Source organism: Balaenoptera physalus (genome assembly GCF_965194825.1).
Source record: "Balaenoptera physalus genome assembly, chromosome: 17".
Classification (NCBI taxonomy): Eukaryota; Metazoa; Chordata; class Mammalia; order Artiodactyla; family Balaenopteridae; genus Balaenoptera; species Balaenoptera physalus.
Window position 1 is genome coordinate 49,075,378 of NC_138895.1, and position 19,919 is coordinate 49,095,296.

The 19,919-nt window shown below is 39.8% G+C and overlaps 1 protein-coding gene across 11 annotated transcripts in view; it reads left to right on the forward strand.

Annotated features, from left to right (window-relative positions):
* Window positions 1-19,919, forward strand: part of VPS13B (vacuolar protein sorting 13 homolog B) — a 763,196-nt gene that overhangs the window by 608,671 nt on the left and 134,606 nt on the right. For all 11 annotated transcript variants that reach the window (XM_082432674.1, XM_082432665.1, XM_082432664.1 and 8 more), the window contains 2 exons: window positions 7,079-7,286; window positions 7,590-7,774. In XM_082432674.1, the coding sequence (XP_082288800.1) occupies window positions 7,079-7,286; window positions 7,590-7,774 (393 nt within the window). The remainder of the gene's footprint in view (window positions 1-7,078; window positions 7,287-7,589; window positions 7,775-19,919) is intronic.

The window sequence follows — 19,919 nt, forward strand, 5'->3', positions numbered from 1 at the left end:
TTTCATTCTTTTTTCTTTATTCTGGTCCGCAGTAGCGTATTCCACCATTCTGTATTCCAGGTCACTTATCCGTTCTTCTGCCTCAGTTATTCTTCTATTGATTCCTTCTAGTGTAGTTTTCATTTCAGTTATTTTATTGTTCATCTCTGTTTGTTTGCTCTTAGTTCTTCTATGTCTTTGTTAAACATTTCTTGCATCTTCTCGATCTTTGCCTCCATTCTTTTTCCGAGGTCCTGGATCATCTTCACTATCATTATTCTGAATTCTTTTACTGGAAGGTTGCCTATCTCCACTTCATTTAGTTGTTTTTCTGGGGTTTTATCTTGTTCCTTCATCTGGTACATACCCCTCTGCCTTTTCATCTTGTCTATCTTTCTGTGAATGTGGTTTTTGTTCCACAGGCTGCAGGATTGTAGTTCTTGCTTCTGCTGTCTGCCCTCTGGTGGATGAGCCTATCTAAGAGGCTTGTGCAAGTTTCCTGATGGGAGGGACTGGTGGTGGGTAGAGCTGACTGTTGCTCAGGTGGGCAGAGCTCAGTAAAACTTTAATCCGCTTAACTGCTGATGGGTGGGGCTGGATTCCCTGCCTGTTGGTTGTTTGGCCTGAGGCAACCCAACTCTGGAACCTACCTGGGCTCTTTGATGGGGCTAATGGCAGACTCTGGGAGGCTTCACACTAAGGAGTACTTCTCAGAACTTCTGCTGCCAGTGTCCTTGTCCCCACGGTGAGCCACAGCCATCCCCCCGTCTGCAGGAGACCCTCCAACACTAGCAGGTAGGTCTGGTTCAGTCTCCCCTGGGGTCACTGCTCCTTCCTCTGGGTCCCGATGCGCACACTACTTTGTGTGTGCCCTCCATGAGTGGAGTCTCTGTTTTCCCCCAATCCTGTCAAAGTCCTGCAATCAAATCCCACTAGCCTTCAAAGTCTGATTCTCTATGAATTCCTCTTCCCATTGCCGGACCCCCAGGTTGGGAAGCCTGACGTGGGGCTCAGAACCTTCACTCCAGTGGGTGGACTTCTGTGGTATAAGTGTTCTCCAGTCTGTGAGTCACCCACCCAGGAGTTATGGGATTTCATTTTGCTGTAATTGCGCCCCTCCTGCCATCTCATTGGTGGCTTCTCCTTTGTCTTTGGATGTAAGGTATCTTTTTTGTTGAGTTCCAGTGTCTTCTTGTCGATGATTGTCCAGCAGCTATTTGTGATTCTGTTGTTCTCACAAGAGGGAGTGAGAGCACGTCCTTCTACAACACCATCTTGGTTCAGGGCTCACCATTGGTAGTTTGATAGGGATTCCATTGAATCTGTAGGTTGCTTTGTGTAGTATAGTCATTTTCACAATGTTGATTCTTCCAATTCAAGACACGGTATATGTCGCCATCTGTTTGTATCATCTTTAATTTCTTTCATCAGTGTCTTATAGTTTTCTGCATACAAGTCTTTTGTCTCCTCATGTAGGTTTATCCCTAGGTATTTTATTCTTTTTGTTGCAATGGTAAATGGGAGTGTTTCCTTAATTTCTCTTTCAGACTTTTCATCATTCGTGTATAGGAATGCAAGAGATTTCTGTGCATTAATTTTGTATCCTGCTACTTCACCAAATTCATTGATTAGCTCTAGTAGTTTTCTGGTAGCATCTTTAGGATTCTGTATGTATCTCCAGGATAGATCACATCTTGGGTCACAAATCAAGCCTCAGTAAATTTTCTTCAGTGATCTCTTGGTTATCTAGTAGTGAATTGTTTAACCTCCATGTATTTATATTTTTTACAGATTTTTCCTTTACTTGACATCTAGTCTCATAGCACTGTGGTCTGAAAACATACTTGATATGCTTTCAGTTTTCTTAAGTTTACCAAGGCTTGATTTGTGACCCAAGATAGGATCTATCCTGGAGAATGTTCCATGAGCACTTGAGAAGAAAGTGTATTCTGTTGTTTTTGGATGGAATGTCCTATAAATATCAATTAAATCCATCTTGTTTAATGTATCATTTAAAGCTTGTGTTTCCTTATTTATTTTCTTTTTGAATGATATGTCCGTTGGTGAAAGTGGGGTGTTAAAGTCCCCTACTATGATTGTGTTACTGTCGATTTCCCCTTTTATCGCTGTTAGCATTTGCCTTAAGTATTGAGGTGCTCCTATGTTGTTTGAATAAATATTTACAATTGTTATATTTTCTTCTTGGATTGATCCTGGGGTCATTATGTAGTGTCCTTCTTTGTCTCTCGTAATAGTCTTTATTTTAAAGTCTATTTTGTCTGATATGAGAATTGTTACTCCAGCTTTCCTTTGATTTCCATTTGCATAGAATGTCTTTTTCCATCCCCTCACTTTCAGTCTATATGTGTCCCTAGGTCTGAAGTGGGTCTCTTTTAGACAGCATATATATGGGTCTTGTTTTTTGTATCCATTCAGCCAGTCTGTGTCTTTTGGTTGGAGCATTTAAACTATTTACATTTTAGGTAGTTATCAATATGTGTGTTCCTATTAATTTTCTTAATTGTTTTGAGTTTGTTATCGTAGGTCTTTTCCTTCTCTTGTGTTTCCTGCCTAGAGAAGTTCCTTTAGGATTTATTGTAAAGCTGGTTTGGTAGTGCTGAATTCTCTTAGCTTTTGCTTGTCTGTAAAGCTTTTAATTTCTCCATCGAATCTGAATGAGACCCTTGCTGGGTAGAGTAATCTTGTTTGTAGGATTTTCTCTTTCATTACTTTAAATGTGTCCTGCTATTCCCTTCTGGCTTGCAGAGTTTCTGCTCAAAGATCAGCTGTTAACCTTATGGGGATTCCCTTGTATGTTATTTGTTGCTTTTCCCTTGCTGCTTTTAATATTTTTTCTTTGTATTTAATTTTTGATAGTTTGCTTAATATGTGTCTTGGTGTGTTTCTCCTTGGATTTATCCTGTATGGGACTCTCTGTTCTTCCTCGACTTGATTGACTATTTCCTTTCCCATATTAGGGAAGTTTTCAACTATAATCTGTTCAAATAGTTTCTCAGTCCCTTTCTTTTTCTCTTCTTCTCCTGGGACCTCTATAATTTGAATGTTGGTGCGTTTAATGTTGTCCCAGAGGTCTCTGAGACTGTCCTCAATTCTTTTCATTCTTTTTTCTTTATTCTGCTCTGCGGTAGTTATTTCCCGTCCTTTATCTTCCAGGTCACTTATCCGTTCTTCTGCCTCAGTTATTCTGCTATTGATTCCTTCTAGAGAATTTTTAATTTCATTTTTTGTGCTGTTCATTATTGTTTGTTTGCTCTTTAGTTCTTCTAGGTCCTTGTTAAACGTTTCTTGTATTTTCTTCATTCTATTTCCAAGATTTTGGATCATCTTTACTATCATTACTCTGAATTCTTTTTCAGGTAGGCTGCCTATTTCCTTTTTATTTGTTTGGTCTGGTGTGTTTTTACCTTGCTCCTTCATCTGCTGTGTATTTCTCTGTCTTCTCATTTTGCTTAACTTACTGTGTTTGGGGTCTCCTTTCTGCAGGCTGCAGGTTTGTAGTTCCTGTTGTTTTTGGTGTCTGTCCCCAGTGGCTAAGGTTGGTTCAGTGGTTTGTGTAGGCTTCCTGGTGGAGGGGACTGGTGCCTGTGTTCTGGTGGATGAGGCTGGATCTTGTCTTTCTGGTGGGGAGGACTGTGTCCGGTGGTGTGTTTTGGAGTGTCTCTGAAGTTGCTATGATTTTAGGCAGCTTCTCTGCTAATGGGTAGGGTTGTTTTCCTGTCTTGCTAGTTGTTTGACATAGGATGTCCCGCACTCTAGCTTGCTGGTCGTTGAGTGGAGCTGGGTCTTAGCGTTGAGATGGAGATCTCTGAGAGAGCTTTCGCTGTTTGATATTACGTGGGGCCAGGAGGTCTCTGGTGGACCAATGTCCTGAACTTGGCTCTCTCACCTCAGAGGCTCAGGCCTGACACCCAGCTGGAGCACCAAGACTCTGTCAGCCACCCTGCTCAGAAGAAAAGGGAGAAAAAAAAAAAAGAAAGAAAGAAAGAAAATAGGTAAATAAATTAAAGTTATTAAAATAAAAAATAATATATTATTGAATAGAAAAATATTTTAAAGTAGTAAAAAAAAAAAAAAAGAAAGAAAGAGAGAGCAACCAAACGAGAAAACAGATCCACCAATGATAACAAGCTCTAAAAACTATACAAAAAAAAAAATGGACAGACAGAACCCTAAGACAAATGGTAAAAGCAAAGCTATACAGACAAAGTCACACAAAGAAGCATACACATACACACTCACAAAAGGAGAAAAAGGAAAAATATATATATACATAAAAAAATTTTAAAAAGGAAGAGAGCAACCAAATCAATAAACAGATCTACCAATGGTAATAAGCTGTAAATACCAAACTAAGATAAACATAAAATCAGAAACAAATTAGATGCAGAAAACAAACCCCAAGTCTACAGTTGATCCCAAAGTCCACCACCTCAATTTTGGGATGATTCGTTGTCTATTCAGGTATTCCATAGATGCAGGGTACATCAAGTTGATTGTGGAGATTTAATCCACCGCTCCTGAGGCTGCTGGGAGAAATTTCCCTTTCTCTTCTTTGTTCACACAGCTCCTGGGGTTCAGCTTTGGATTGGGCCCCACCTCTGCGTGTAGGTCGCCTGAGGGTGTCTGTTCCTCACCCAGACAGGACAGGGTTAAAGCAGCAGCTGATTAGGGGGCTCTGGCTCACTCAGGCCGGGGTGAGGGAGGAGTACGGAATGCGTGGGGAGCCTGTGGCGGCACAGGCTGGCGTGACGTTGCAACAGCCTGAGGCACGCCTTGTGTTCTCCTGGGGAAGTTGTTCCTGGATCACGGGACCCTGGCAGTGGCGGGCTGCACAGCCTCCAGGGAGGGGAGGTGTGGATAGTGACCTGTGCTTGCACAGAGGCTTTTTGGTGGCGGCAGCAGCAGCCTTAGCATTTCATGCCCGTCTCTGGCGTCCAGGCTGATAGCCGCAGCTCGCGCCCACCTCTGGAGCTCGTTTAGGCAGTGCTCTGAATCCCCTCCCCTCACGCACCCCGAAACATTGGTCTTTTGCCTCTTCGCAGCTCCGGACCTTTTCCCGTACTCCCTCCCGGCTAACCATGGCGCACTAGCCCCCTTCAGGCTGTGTTCATGCAGCCGACCCCAGTCCTCTCCCAGGGATCTGACCTCCAAAGCCCGAGCCTCAGCTCCCAGCCCCCACCCGCCCTGGCGGGTGAGCAGACGAGCCTCTTGGGCTAGTCAGTGCTGGTCAGCACCGATCCTCTGTGCGGGAATCTCTCCGGTTTGCCTTCTGCACCCCTGTTGCTGCGCTTTCCTCCATGGCTCCGAAGCTTCCCCCCACCACCCCCCATCTCCGCCAGTGAAGAGGCCTCCTAGTGTGTGGAAACTTTTCCTCCTTCACAGCTCCCTTCCAGAGGTGCAGGTCCCATCCCTATTCTTTTGTCTCTGTTTTTTTCTTTTTTTTTTTGCCCTACCCAGGTACGTGGGGAGTTTCTTGCCTTGTGGGAAGTCTCAGTTCTTCTGCCAGTGTTCAGGAGGTGTTCTGTAGGAGCTGTTCCACATGTACATGTATTTCTGATGTATTTGTGGGGAGGAATGTGATCTCCACGTCTTACTCTTCTGCCATCTTGAAGCTATCCTGAATGTGTTCTTTATATGATTTGGTGTTCCCCAAATTTGACACAAATCTAAAAAGCTTGAGGAATTCAGAGTTAAAGAAAATGGAAATTACTAATTTGTTAATAGTGGAGGCATATTAAATTTGAATTTCTTGTCTTCATCTAAAAGTTGTCTTGCCTCACCTTTTTCACCAGTTTTGTTAGTGACACAGAGGTAGATGTGGGGAGCCCAGTAACTTATTGCTTTACATTGATTGGTTTGGAGATTTTCAGTATCTATTATAAATTTTCATAGATTTACTCAGCATGTGATTTTGTGTTGTTTTATCAAGAATAGTAATTGTATTACCATTTTTCCAAGACAGCAAAGTAACTCCACATTAAAAACAACAATAAGAGCAAAAACAAAGTATATCATCTCTACATTATAAACTCTCTTGACATTTTAAAACCTGGAGCACAGTGTTTGACTCCCCAACTTGACTTTTCACCTATCTCTGTTTTTCAGGATTCAATAAAAATAGGATTGATGAGAAAAAAATAGACTTAGTATCATACCTCTTACCTTTATTTCTGAGATGCCTTAATTCCAGAGAGTAGGACTTAAACTGAGGGTTTAAAACTTACCCACAAAGCATATGCTTATTCTTTTCTATCTCTGTATATTCTTTTCTTCTTTTCCATATTAGCTAGTTCTCTTAGAAATTATGGTTGTATTGCCTTTATCCAGTATATTCAGAGAAATTTAATATTATTGAAAATTTATGCCCTCTGACATTAATCATTATTACCCACTGGTCATACTTCCATTATAGACTAATACTCTTCACATGCAGAAAAAGGGAACTTGATCCTCTCTGTTAGATGTAACACCAAGAGTTTGTTCTGAAACTGTACCATAGCTCCTGTACAGTTGGTTCTCAAGGGCTGTGGAATACTGTTTGTTGGCACTTTCTCACTAAACACTAAAGTTGGGAGCCTTTTAAGTTCAGGTTCATTGAGCATCTTCCTTCTTTTTTTTTCTGAAGAGTGAAAGTGCAAAGAAAGGAACCCTATAATCAAAATGTGTTCATGTAATCTCATGACAAAATGTAGAAGCTGTTCTACAATATTATTAACATTTTGGCCTAGAAGGATCTTCATTGCCTTCTCTCAGACTGTAATGGATGTTCTTTTCCCTCTTAGCTAAGTTAATTCATAAACATTACCTCACATCAACATAATTTCATTATCAATTCAGCATTTAAAATTGATTCCTATCCACACAATATATGATATACTTGATTTTTCTTGTTTTTATGTATTTACCCAAGAATAGAATTTCATCCCATAAGTCAATTGCTTCTTAAAAATTATAGTTTAATTATTATCAATAGTTAAGTGTAATTACAGTCTTGAACTAATTCAAATATGATTGTACCTAATTATCCTCATGAAGTGTTTGTGTTAAAGCCAGTAAAATTTTTCATATGATTTTAAAGGTTTTCTGGGGTCAAGAACATTTGAATTGCTTAGTTCTTCTACATGAATTACTCAATGGATACCTTAAAGAGGAGGGAAATTTTGAAGTGCAAGTTTCTGAAACAGTGCCGCAAATTCCACCTCCTATGGAAAAAAATCTGATATTTAAAAGTGAACAAAGTTCGGATGACCTACGGACAGGTCTGTTTCAATATATACGGGATGCTGGTAAGTAGCGATAGCTTCAGTGTGATTGTGTGTGTGTTTGTTTATTTTACCTGCACATTCAGTAAATGATAACGCATCAAGATCACTTGAAAAGTAAGTCAATACCTGCAGTACAAAAATAGTACATTGCCATTCAGTCTCTCTTAAGGGAAAATTCTTGATTTGTTCCTGTCTTAAACCATGTAAACATGATCAACCAGCTTCTTTATATTGTTTTCTTTTATACTCATAATTTTTTCTTGTGTAATAAACCAACATGTTCCCCTTCAAAAGCATACAATCAATTATACTTTCGTTTAACAGAACCTTTGAAAATGCCTGGTGTCTATGAAGTCTTGTTTTACAATGAAACCGAAGATAACCCAGGGATGATGTTATGGAGATATCCAGAACCTAGAGTGCTCACCCTTGTACACATAACTCCTGTGCCCTTCAACACCACAGAGGATCCAGATATTAGCACAGCAGACCTTGGTGATATGCTACAGGTATGGAATGACTCTTCATTTCAAAATGAAAAACAGTGTGGGAAAGTGCTGATTTGATCATAGGAAAAATGTTGGGAGCATACCTCTCTTTTCCGTCAGTTGTATCAGAGAGAAGTACACATGTATGTGCATATACAAACACATATGTATGTACACATACACATACACACACACACACACACAAGACACACATATACTAGAAATTGTATAATAAGAGAATAATGTCATTCAGATTCATGGTACATGGCAATCCTGAGAGTTCTTAATTCTACTCTTCAATCTGTTATAGGTAGCTTACATAGTCTCCAGCTAGTAATGGGACAAACAGGTGTCATTGAGCTCACCACACATTTTCTGAGGACCTACCATGTGCTCACACTCTTCAGAATTTTTAGAACTGTTCTATGAAATGAGGTATGTCCCCATAAGCCCAGAAAGGATGACTTAATTTTCATTTCATTTCCCGAGCTGAAAATGGTCTTGGGCCTTGTGGTAGGCTGATAGGAAAACCATCTAACCAGTGATCATATTCTGTATGATTTTGTGGAAAGTTTGTTGCTTGTCATTTCCCTGAGTGTGGATATCACTATATTATTATTCTACTTATTAATATTCTACAGATCTGAATTTCTCCTAAAATTTGTTTTTCTCTTAGTTGTCCACCTATTACTAGATCACATAACCATCCACTCGTAGTCATTCCTGATTGCTCTTTTTCCCTAACTGCTCACATCTAATTCATCAACAAGTCGTGTCAGCTCTACCTCCAAACATGTCCCTATTCCATCTACCTCTTTCTGTTTCTACTGGTACAACTTGAGTTCAAGCTACCATCTTCTGTTCCCTACTACAGTAGCTTCCTAATTGGTCTCTAGGATTCCATCCTTGACTCCTTGTAGTGCATTTTCCAAACAACAGCTAGAGTGATCTTTTGAAAATGTAGGTTAGGTTACATCACTCCCCTAACTTAAAACCTGATGGTGGCTCCCTTTAAAACTAACAGAATTCTGTATCTTACTATGGCCTCTAAGGACCTCTGATCTCTGCACTGCCTACTTCTCTTGTATGTCTTGATCACTTATCTCCAGCCCCTGGTATAGAAATATGAGCCAGTTTTTTTAATGACTGCTCTATACTTAACAACTCAGAATAGTAATACAAATCAGAGGAAACCACAGTACATATTAACATTGGTATTATTATATGATTATTTAATTCTTGTTTAAATTCCTGGTTATAATATAGTCAGATGTTCACCTTCTGAATTGATAACATTGAAATGTGTCATCATTTTGTCAAGTGAACTAGAGTATGCAGAACTATCCAGTTTGCCAAGATGTCAACAGTATCTACTTTCATTTTTTTTTTTTTCTTGTGATGAGAACTTTTAAGATCTACCCTCTTAGCAACTCTGCTTTGATTCTTAAATCCTCACATTTGCTTCCCCTTCTGTCAAGGTCATATTCATGATGATCTTCTCTCCCAGGATTCTTGGATTTTTTTTGCTAAATAAAATGACATTGTCTTTGAATCCTACTGTCTTGTTAGACTTGCCTAAATGTAGAACATCTGTAGTATTTTCAGTCAAAATTAAAATACTCATATATCAGAGTTTCAGCATCATGTAAGGGCTTCTTTATAACTGATTTTGGGATTCAGATTTATAGTTAAATGTTAATTAACATAAGCCTGATAACTATTGGTTGGTAGTATTATGCCAGTTGTATTAAACAGAGCATTTAAGGTAGTAAGTACATTCACTAGTGACATGTTCTTCATCTTCTCACTGCCACTGGAGAGGCAGGAGAGCTTAGTGGTTAAGAGAATGAACTATAGCCAGAATGCCTGGGTTCAAATTCTGGCTCTGCCATTTGCAGACTGAGTCACCATAGATAACTAACTTAATCTCTCAGCCTCAGGTTTTCTGTTTTGATTTTCTTTCATCAGTAAAATGAGGCCACTAATAATGTAATGCTTATAGGAATTAATATTTATAAGACACATAGAACAATGCCTGGCACATGGTAAGTGCTATGTAAGTATGAGTACTACCAGTACTATTACAGTGATTATCGTCAAAAGTCTTTGCATTGGGCTTCCCTGGTGGTGCAGTGGTTGAGAATATGCCTGCTGATGCAGGGGACATGGGTTCGAGCCCTGGTCTGGGAGGATCCCACATGCCGTGGAGCGGCTGGTCCCGTGAGCCACAACTACTGAGCCTGCGCGTCTGGAGCCTGTGCTCCGCAGCAAGAGAGGCCACGATAGTGAGAGGCCCGCGCACCGCGATGAAGAGTGGCCCCCGCTTGCTGCGACTGGAGAAAGCCCTCGCACAGAAACGAAGACCCAACGCAACTAAAAATAAATTAATTAATTAAAGAAAAAGAAAAATCCTTTGGAAAAAAAAAGTCTTTGCATCAAGCAGAAGCACAGGCTAGATCAGAGAGAGCTGGGGTCTAATGACTCTACAGACCAGCTGGAGTAGTCTGGGAGATCTGGGATAGCCCGAGGCGCCTATACAGTAGACTTGGCACATAAGCACTGTGTGAAGGAAGCCTGGCAGGTTTCAACAAGCAAAGAGCTGGTATCAGAGAGGTCCTGCTGCATTTCATATCTTGTTGGAGAGAGAGGAGCTGATACATGGCAGAGTTCAAAGACAAGGATGCTGGCCTAAGAAGCAAGACAGGGTTGTACCTACTGTAAGCTGAAGGGGAAACCTTGATCCCAATGGTAAGAAAGGACACCCAGAATTGACAGCTGGGATGGAAGAACAGAGCAGGACTGACAGAAAGTTGCCATGCTACTGAGCTCCCAGCCTAACCTTATATTCCCCCGGCTAGGAGCAGAATTTGGCCCAGGGGTTGGGGTGACCTCATCTGTAGAAATATGACAGCTTTTTCCTTGAGTGCTTGCAGTGCCCGACCCTGAGCATACTCCTGGGGACTCAGAGACAGATAAGACACTGTCCGCTCATCAGAAGCTCTCTGTCTAGCAGGCAAGTTTCTCTGGTTGTTTGGGGTAGAAGAATTTCCCTATTTTCAGCATTCAAGCATTCAGACATTAAACCTTTCTGTTGTCAGAATCATTTTCCTGCTCTATGTGATTATCTCTAGGTCCGTACCGGAGGCACCGCTAAAATACTGAACTACCAATCCTGAATAGCAGGGAACTTATGAAAAGAAAGCCCTTCATCAACATGGTATAGTGTAGATAATGTAGACATTAAAGTCTCAACTGCTGACTCCTGTTCCCCTCCCCCTTTGTATTTTACTAACTCAGTGACCTTAGGCAAACTGCTGATCTCTTGGAGCCTTAATTTCCTCAACTGAACACCAGAGTTAATGCTATTTACCTTGCAGAGTTGTCAGGAGATTTAAGTGAAATATTATCGCTAAAACAAATAAGTGCCTTACACATAGTGAGCTCTTAATAAATGTTAATTTCCTTCCCTCCACTTCTCCTTCACAAGCAAACGCCTGGACCACTAAAAAGCCTCGTAAGTGAAATTCTAGCCTTCAATCTCTTCTCCTTCCAACCTGTCCTACTAAGTTCTTAAAGGAACAGGTGGATTGTGTCATTCCCTGAGAAAAACCTTCAGTGGTCCTATCACTGCTAGACTGACCTTGAGGGCCCTGCAGAACCTCCCGACCCAGCTTTGCCTTTCCTTCCCTTCCGCATGATCTATGCTGTAATCAAACTGGCCTATTCAGCATTCCCGAGCCTGTGGTCTCCCACATCCGTACCACTCCCTCTTCATTTGAGTCTCTCCCTTTTCTGCTGAAATCCTATCCACACATCCATACAGCTCCCGTGCCATCTATTCCATGAAGCCTTTCCTGGACACCATCTCCAAACATGATACTGCCTTTCTCTGAAGTTCTGTAACACTTCATGGCACCACTTTTATGCTATTTCTCACCTATTCCTCACATTTTAATTATCCATATCTTGTCTCCCTCCTAGACTGTAGGTTTCCAAAGGAAATGATCACATCTAACTTTCATTATGTTCCGTATAGTATCCACTGCAGTGGAGATGCTCAGTATATTGAATGGATCAATGAGTACATGGATGTCTGTGTTCCTATTCTGTATAATTCAAAAGCATTACATTGTTTGTCATTATTTTATGGCGCTATTGACTGCATTTGGTTTTACAGACTGAATTATGGCAGGATGCACTGTGTTATGCTTCAGTGGCATTACCTACTATAAACACGCAGTCTAATGTCATTACGTTACACAGGCTCTTGGTGAGATCATTGACTCTTCTGCCAAGGCCACTGCCCCCTAGGCAGAGGCTCGTCCTTAAATACAAAAACAAGTTCATCTCCTTGGTTTTAGTCCTAAAAACAGAATCAAGCTTGGATTAATTTTTTCCTTCAGGACCATTTAGTTCATAAGAAACTGACCTTATAGAGTTCACTTGTATAGAACCCTTAAATATATCTGTTTGTATCTCTTTCCATAATTAATATTGGGATTTATAAACAGGCTCCACAAATGACTTTATGGACTTTATGGAATTTATTTTGCGATTGTACTGAAAAATATGGAAAACATGTCTATACTATTAAACTAGCCATAGGTTCAGAATAAAGACCCTGAAATTAATGTTCACAGAAAACCAAAGGAGCTTATTTTGTGGTCAGTTTTATCACATTAAATTTTAAGTGTTAATAGTATATTTAGATGTCAATAAAATTAGGATCTGTAAGGTAGAGTAATACCATCAACCTAGAAGGAATGTTGTGCTATTTAAATGAGCTGAAATGTAAGAAATTTCTGGCACTGTGTCTGGCACATACTGTAAGTTTTCCTCTCTCCTCATCCTGTTGTGTACACTGCCTACTGAGGATTCCATTTTGGGAATACCCGTGTTCTCAGATTGTAAATTTTTAATTCATCCTTTATAGTGGAATTGGTGATGGAGATTTTAATTCTCACACAGATCTGTCACGGTTGGTGCTTGTTCTTGTTCTCTCAATACTGTATTATTCTTGTTTTTATATTTATTTTCATTTATGTATTGTACTAAATTTTTAGATATCTTCGTTAGGTATGTGACAGTAGCCCATACTAAATAGCATCTTTCCCCAAGGATCTCAAGAGTGTAAAGCTTGAACATTACAATTCAAGATAAACACTAAATGTTGGGTTGGGATCACTGAAGCAATTTAAACAGATGTGAAGTAAAGTTAAAGGAGTGAAATGAAGGATAACATACTGTATGGATTAAAAGGAAAGATACAGGAGCTAAAGTCAGGAATTTCTCTAATGCAAGAAATATCTAGGGTGTATGTAAGATTACTGGTGTTAAAGTCAAATAAAAGGGAAAGAGAATGTTTAAGTAATTTAGGGAAAAATTAACACATGTTAGAAAAATTAGACAGGATATTTAAATTCAAATCTACACCTTCAGAAAATGTGAATATAGTTAACAAATGAGAAGATAAACATATATCTGTTATTTTTATTTCCACTTCATAGCATTTATCATCAACAAATAATTGTTGAATATCTTCCCAATATCAATATAGGATACTACAATGTATAGACAGTGAAGATATAAAGAGATAGAAGATCTGTCCCTACTCTTGTAAGGTTTATAATCTAATTGAAAAGAGAGGACATAATTGCATATGTAAACTCAGAAGATAGAATAGCTGAATATATATTAGGATAGACCCATTATATAGAAGGAATCATGTAATTTGGGGAATTCTGACATCTGAAGAGTAAATTGAATTAATTGGCAAAAAAAGAATAAATTTGTTACTAAAGCTCTATAATTTCATAGCACTTTTTCAGTTAAAAAGGCATTTTCAAGCTTCAGAATTAGGTGCAGAACTCTTAGATGACTAGAGTCCTTAAAAGATATCTTCTCAAGGATAACAGGAAGAAAAAAGACAAAAGCAAGCTGTGTCATTTGTTTATTTCTGGTGGAGAAAGAGAATGGTAAGCCAAAGAAATCAATGCACTCATGCCCAATTCATTTTTGTTTATCCAGTTTAAAAGTCATGGAAATTAGTTTTTAAAGTAACACTAATATGACTATAAAAATCAAAGTGAAACCACATTGGAAGACAACAAAAAAAAACATATACTTGGAAGCCAAGGAGAATCTAAATGGTTGAGATCTGTGTTATTTTTCTCCAAAAGTGTTATGATCATCTTTGTGTTTGACACCCAACACTGTGCTAAGTGCTTTGCATACATAACCTCATTAAATCTCCTTTTATTCTGAGGGGTGGGCATTATCCCCATTTTATAAGTGGGGAAACTTATAAAGAGAAATTAACTGTTCTTGAAGCATAAGAAGTGGGAGAGCCAGAATTTCATCTCAGATCTTTCTGACTCCAAAACTTACGTTCTTTACCTTATTTGTAAAACAATGGAATTGTTTTGACACGTCTACAAATGGGACACATCTACAATACATTTGTAGATGTATTGTAGATGTATTGTCACATTTAAGTGACAGTGAGGGACTCTGTTGAGAAATGTGGAAAGAAGGAAAATAAAATTATTCCTTTGCTTCAAACTGTTAAATCATGAAATAATGAATCAGACCAAAGATATGCAAAATAACCTTAAATAAATAAAAGGACCCCCAGAAACAAGATGGTTTGGGTATAAAGATATCTAAAAAAAGAGTGTTTCCTTCAGAAGGAGAACTGGTCAGCTCTAGAGGCCTAGGATGGTCATGGAAGCATTTGTTGGAAGAAGCCCTCCTGGCAGCATTCAAAGAAATGGTGCCTAAATGTCTGGTTCACCTGGTAGCTAAATCCCCTTTATGAAGATGAATGTAGCAGCTGTCAAATCTCTGTGTCTAACATTCAAGTCATCTAACCCCCCAAACAACCTTCTAATAGTTTGACTCCTGATACAATCTGTCTACAGAGAGTTTCATACACTTCTCAGGCCAGCATCAGTATCCAGGCTGCTTGGCAGTGATACATCTTATGGTAAATTAATAACTTGGCATCTGGTTTATATATCAGTCTCTAGTGAACTTTGTTACATGACTCAGCATTCCTAAATCTAGCCAGTGCTAGGACACCATGGAAATTTCTTGAGACTGCAAGACCAATGGCCAGATCTTAAATCATGGTGAATCCATCATGCTAAGTACCCTCTTGCGGCTACCTGCCTTCCCAGCATGCTGACCTCTCCCAAATGATGGCTCTATTGTGCAGTATGTCACAAACCTTTCCAAACAAAATCCCACTCTTACTACCTTGAAGAGTTGGGAGGAGTAAAGATAATGTATATAAAGCATCTGGCATAGTGTCATGCATAGTTAAAGGCTCAGTAAATTATTATTACAGCGCTCTGTAACTGCTGTCATTATCATCATATCATCATCCTCATCGTCATCCTCTCAATTGATCAAAGAACCTCGATACCACTGTGTTAGACCAAGAAAGCCCTGTTTTCTTAGAAAGACACTTTTTGTGTTTGTAGTCTGTTAATGTCATAATAATTGTTGATAATGACGGCTCTGCATGTGATTAATGGAATGCTTTCACTGATGTGAATGGCTGCTAGACGAGACACCACCTTCCCACATGGTCATGGTCAGTGCCTCCGAGGTAGTATGTCAGCTACAGTCCTCTAGGTTGCAGGTAGCAGAAACCCCACTGAAGCTGGCGTAGCAAAGAATAGAGGAGAGAGCTAGTATCAAGATACAGTGGGGAAAACAAATACCATATGCTAACACATATATATGGAATTTTAAAAAGGAGTACTGATGAAGCTAATGGCAGGGCAGGAAAAAAGACGCAGACGTGGAGAATGGACTTGAGGGCCCGGAGGGGAAGGGGAGCTTGGGGTGAAGTGAGAGAGTGGCATGGACATATATACACTACCAAATGTAAAATAGATAGCTAGTGGGAAGCTGCTGCATAGCACAGGGAGATCAGCTCGGTGCTGTGTGATGACCTAGAGGGGTGGGATAGGGAGGGTGGTGGGAGGGAGACTCAAGAGGGAGGAGATATGGGCATATATGTATATGTATAGCTGATTCACTTGGTTGTAAAGCAGAAACTAACACAACATTGTAAAGCATTTATACTCCAATAAAGATGTGAGGAAAAAAAAAAAAAAAAGATACAGTGGTGAGTCCTAGAGGCCAAGGGCAAAATGCAGCTGGGCCTTTAGTAAAGGATAGGGCCAGGAGTGGAAGACAGGAATCCAGGGGAGTATTTACCCACTCTTACTTTTCTCTGCGTCTTTCCCCATATTTGCCTTATTCTTCCTTTTCAACAGACTAGCTTCTTTTTTCCCCTGCTTCTCAGACCACTGGTAGTCCCCAACAACTCCCAGAGCTCCCAGAGTCACATTTACAAGTCCAACCTCTGGTCCCGTTCCACATTCCTGACTGACCTAGTTTGGTGTCAGGTGCTCTTGGCCCATTTAGCTAAGGCCATGGGGTGGAATCACATTCACCAGCATGACTGTGAATTAGGGGTCATTTGTGAGCTTTGCAGATACCCGCGAAGGGATTCATCCTGTATCATGTCTCTTAGCACTCTTGTTTGCCACCCTGGCTAACCTGGCCAAACTCATGGTCAGTACTGGCCTCATGCAGTCAGCTGCTTCTTTCCTGTCTGACCAACTCTGAAGATCTTCACAGTGTATTCTACCCTTCCAAGAGGGAAGCCTTTTATATATGGTCTGTGGTTTCAGAGAAGAGTCGCCACTGACAGGAGGGTCTCTAAAAAGACTGCCTCACTAAAAGAAATTTACTCCTTTTTTGCTGTGGTTTTTCCAGCTTTCTCTTTTGCAAATATCTGTCAAAGCTGTTTCTCTCTGCACATCACAGGCTGTCTGCATCTAGAGATAAACCTCACATCACTTTTTTAAATCTTCTCATTGTCCTCCCCAGGCATCTTCTCAAAATACAGATTAGGCAAGTTTCAATGTCTTACAGATACATATGAGATATTTTCTTTTCCCCAAGTATCTTTCTTGGTCAGTGCTTCCTTTTTAATGCAGTGACTATGTAACACATTAGCAACGCCACAGATTCTATAAATACTCTCTTGGTTCTAATGATATATGAGAGCTTTATACATAAAATAATTTTCTGTTTTTGAAACTGAGTTTACAGTGTGATGCCTAATGTCCGTAGCTTAGTGATTTAATTGTTTGGTTTTCTAATAACATTTTATCTTACATACTTATCCACAGACTGAACTGAAGCTTCATTAAACCTTATAGTTGTGTGGATTTCATTCTTTTTTCGTAATTATGTGCAAAAATGTTCCAAGTCAGAGAGTAATACTCAGTATTACCCAATAAATTAAAAACTAGACTTTTGCTGCTTTAAACTTGACATTACAAGCTTCCTGTGATTCTAAAGCACATGGACCTGATAGGTAAAGGTTATGATATTAGTACATGGTGACACTACAGAAAAAGAAACCTTCAGAGAACTACTTGCAATCAAATATGATTTGCCTCTTCCATGCACAACTTAAAAAGAATAAAAGGAAGAGTTCTTGGGTGTTTCTTTTCAGCTGTGTTGGGCGGTTCACTTATAGCTGCACATATGTTCCCAGAATCCTGAGCCTTTTTATTTTATAAGCACCTCCTGCCCACTGGCAGCTGTACTAATGTGTCCCAGAAGGCTTTGCTCCTATCCATCATCTTTAGGAGTGGTGCTTAAAGCCAGATATGAAATTCATTGTTGCTGAAATGCAGAAAAGAAAAAGAAGTCTTGTGGGCTTTGAGGAAGTAAGAGGCAGAGCCCGACTCTTAGGAAATAAAGGAAAGAAAAAGTCCTGTGTACCCACTGGACACAATAATAAATGGTTTTGAATGATGGGTAACAGTGCTGGATTGACTACTAAGTGTTTTGCATCCAGATGCCATTGCCTCCTTTTTTGGACAATGAAGGGGAAGCTAAAATAGAGTATTCCCTGGATACACTTTTAATTATTCTGTCTTCAAAGTGTTGTAAAAGTATTTTTTAAAAAGGATCTAGGAATATATTAAAAAGAGCTCCGCCTGAGAATTTTGAGGTTAATTCAGTAAATACTGATAAAAGGACCTGCGCTAGGGCCATAAGACATACAGAGGAGAAGAGGGTTCTAGTTTTGCTCTCAAGGCACCTATCGTCTTTTTTTTTTTAACATCTTTATTGGAGTATAATTGCTTTACAATGGTGTGTTAGTTGCTGATGTATAACAAAGTGAATCAGCTATACGTATATTTATATCCCCATATCCCCTCCCTCTTACGTCTCCCTCCCACCTTCCCTATTCCACCCCTCTAGGTGGTCACAAAGCACGAAGCTCATCTCCCTGTGCTTATGTGGCTGCTTCCCACTAGCTATCTATTTTACGTTTGGTAGTGTATATATGTCCATGCCACTCTCTCACTTCGTCCCAGCTTACCCTTTCCCCTCCCCATGTTCTCAAGTCCATTCTCTATGTCTGCGTCTTTATTCCTGTCCTGCCCCTAGGTTCTTCAGAACCCTTTTTTTTTTTTTTTTTTTTTTAGATTCCATATATATGTGTTAGCATACGGTATTTGTTTTTCTCTTTCTGACTTACTTCACTCTGTATGAGAGACTCTAGGTCCATCCACCTCACTACAAATAACTCAATTTCACTTCTTTTTAGGGCTGAGTAATATTCTATTGTATCTATGGAGGCACCTATAGTCTTTTAGGAGGAATAACAATTACACAAAATAAGGCAAGGCAGAACTGCGAAGTGATATAGGAGACACATAACGAACATGCCTTTTAATCAAGGAGACTTTACATCTGACTGAAAACATTAGGAAAAGGCTTCACGGAGGAGATGGCAATTGAGCGGATCCTTGAAGGCCGAATAGGACTTCAACATACAAAATGAGGGGAAAGGGCATATGATGAAAAAATCAGTCTGAACAAAATTTCAGAATTGAATAAGAGAAGACAGAACTTATGCTTGGGAGGTGGCAAATAATCTGGTTTGACCAGCACAGATTATACAAGTAAGGGGTTAGTGGATAAGTGATAAGCTGCAGACCTAGGTTTTTAGTATGACCATTCCATGGAGGGAAAGAAGGTAACACATTCCAAACTTGTCCTTTTACATGTCATGTCTCTTCTATCTTCTCTGTAACCCTGTGCACTTGGTACTGTTATCTCTACTTTAGAGCTAAGGTTACTTAGGTTCTGAGAAGTTACATAATCTTTCCAAGATCATAAAGCAAGTAAGGAGGTAAAACCGAGACTCAAGTCTAGGTTTTTATGAATCCACAAGTTTTTCTTCTGTGTTGTACTACCTTGACTACTTCTTAGAGTATGGAGTTTGTATTTCATTTGATGGGCATTAGAGAACCATTGGCAGTCCAGGACTTGAGGTAAATTAATCTGATAGTCTGGTAGAGAGTGGAATGGAGTAAGAAGAGACCAAAATTGAGAAGACCTGGGAATTCCCTGTCAGTCCAGTGGTTAGGACTTAGTGCTTTCAATGCCAGGGCCCGGGTTCAATCCCTGGTCGGGGAACTAAGATCCCACAAGAGGCATGGTATGGCCAAAAAAAATAATAAATTAATTTTTTTTTAAAAATGAGAAGACCTGTCAGGGGTCTCAGAGAAGAGATGACAAAGACTGTAAACTGGGGGCGGGGGTGGGGTAGGTGAGGAGAGGGGAGGTAGTAACTGGTGTGGAGAAAAATAAATGAATGCAGGAGACATTGTAGAGAAATAATCTATGTTCTTGACAACTAATATGGTAATTTAATGAGAGGGAGTAAGAGAAATCATAGATGACAGCTAGATTTAAGCTCCATAGGAAATATGGTAAGACTATTTACAAAATTTTGGAAATAAGAGGTGCACCTCTCATGCTGGGCACTATCACCCTGCTCCTAACTGTGCAGATTATATCTCCTCCTGAAGTCAACTGCAGAAGTGAGTGTGTTCTCCCCTAACTACAGGTAAGAAAGCTGAGGGTCTGAAAAGTTAAATGACTTGCCGTGGGCCTCTTCTCCCTGAGAAGTGCATGAATGCACACAAGATTTAACATACAATTTCAAGAAGTTTATAGACGCCTGTAAGCTGTATATGAATCTTTGATGAAGAATCCCAACAAGAAATACTGCCAGAGCTACTGGAGCTCTGTGTCCATTAGGATTAGGTTCAGATGT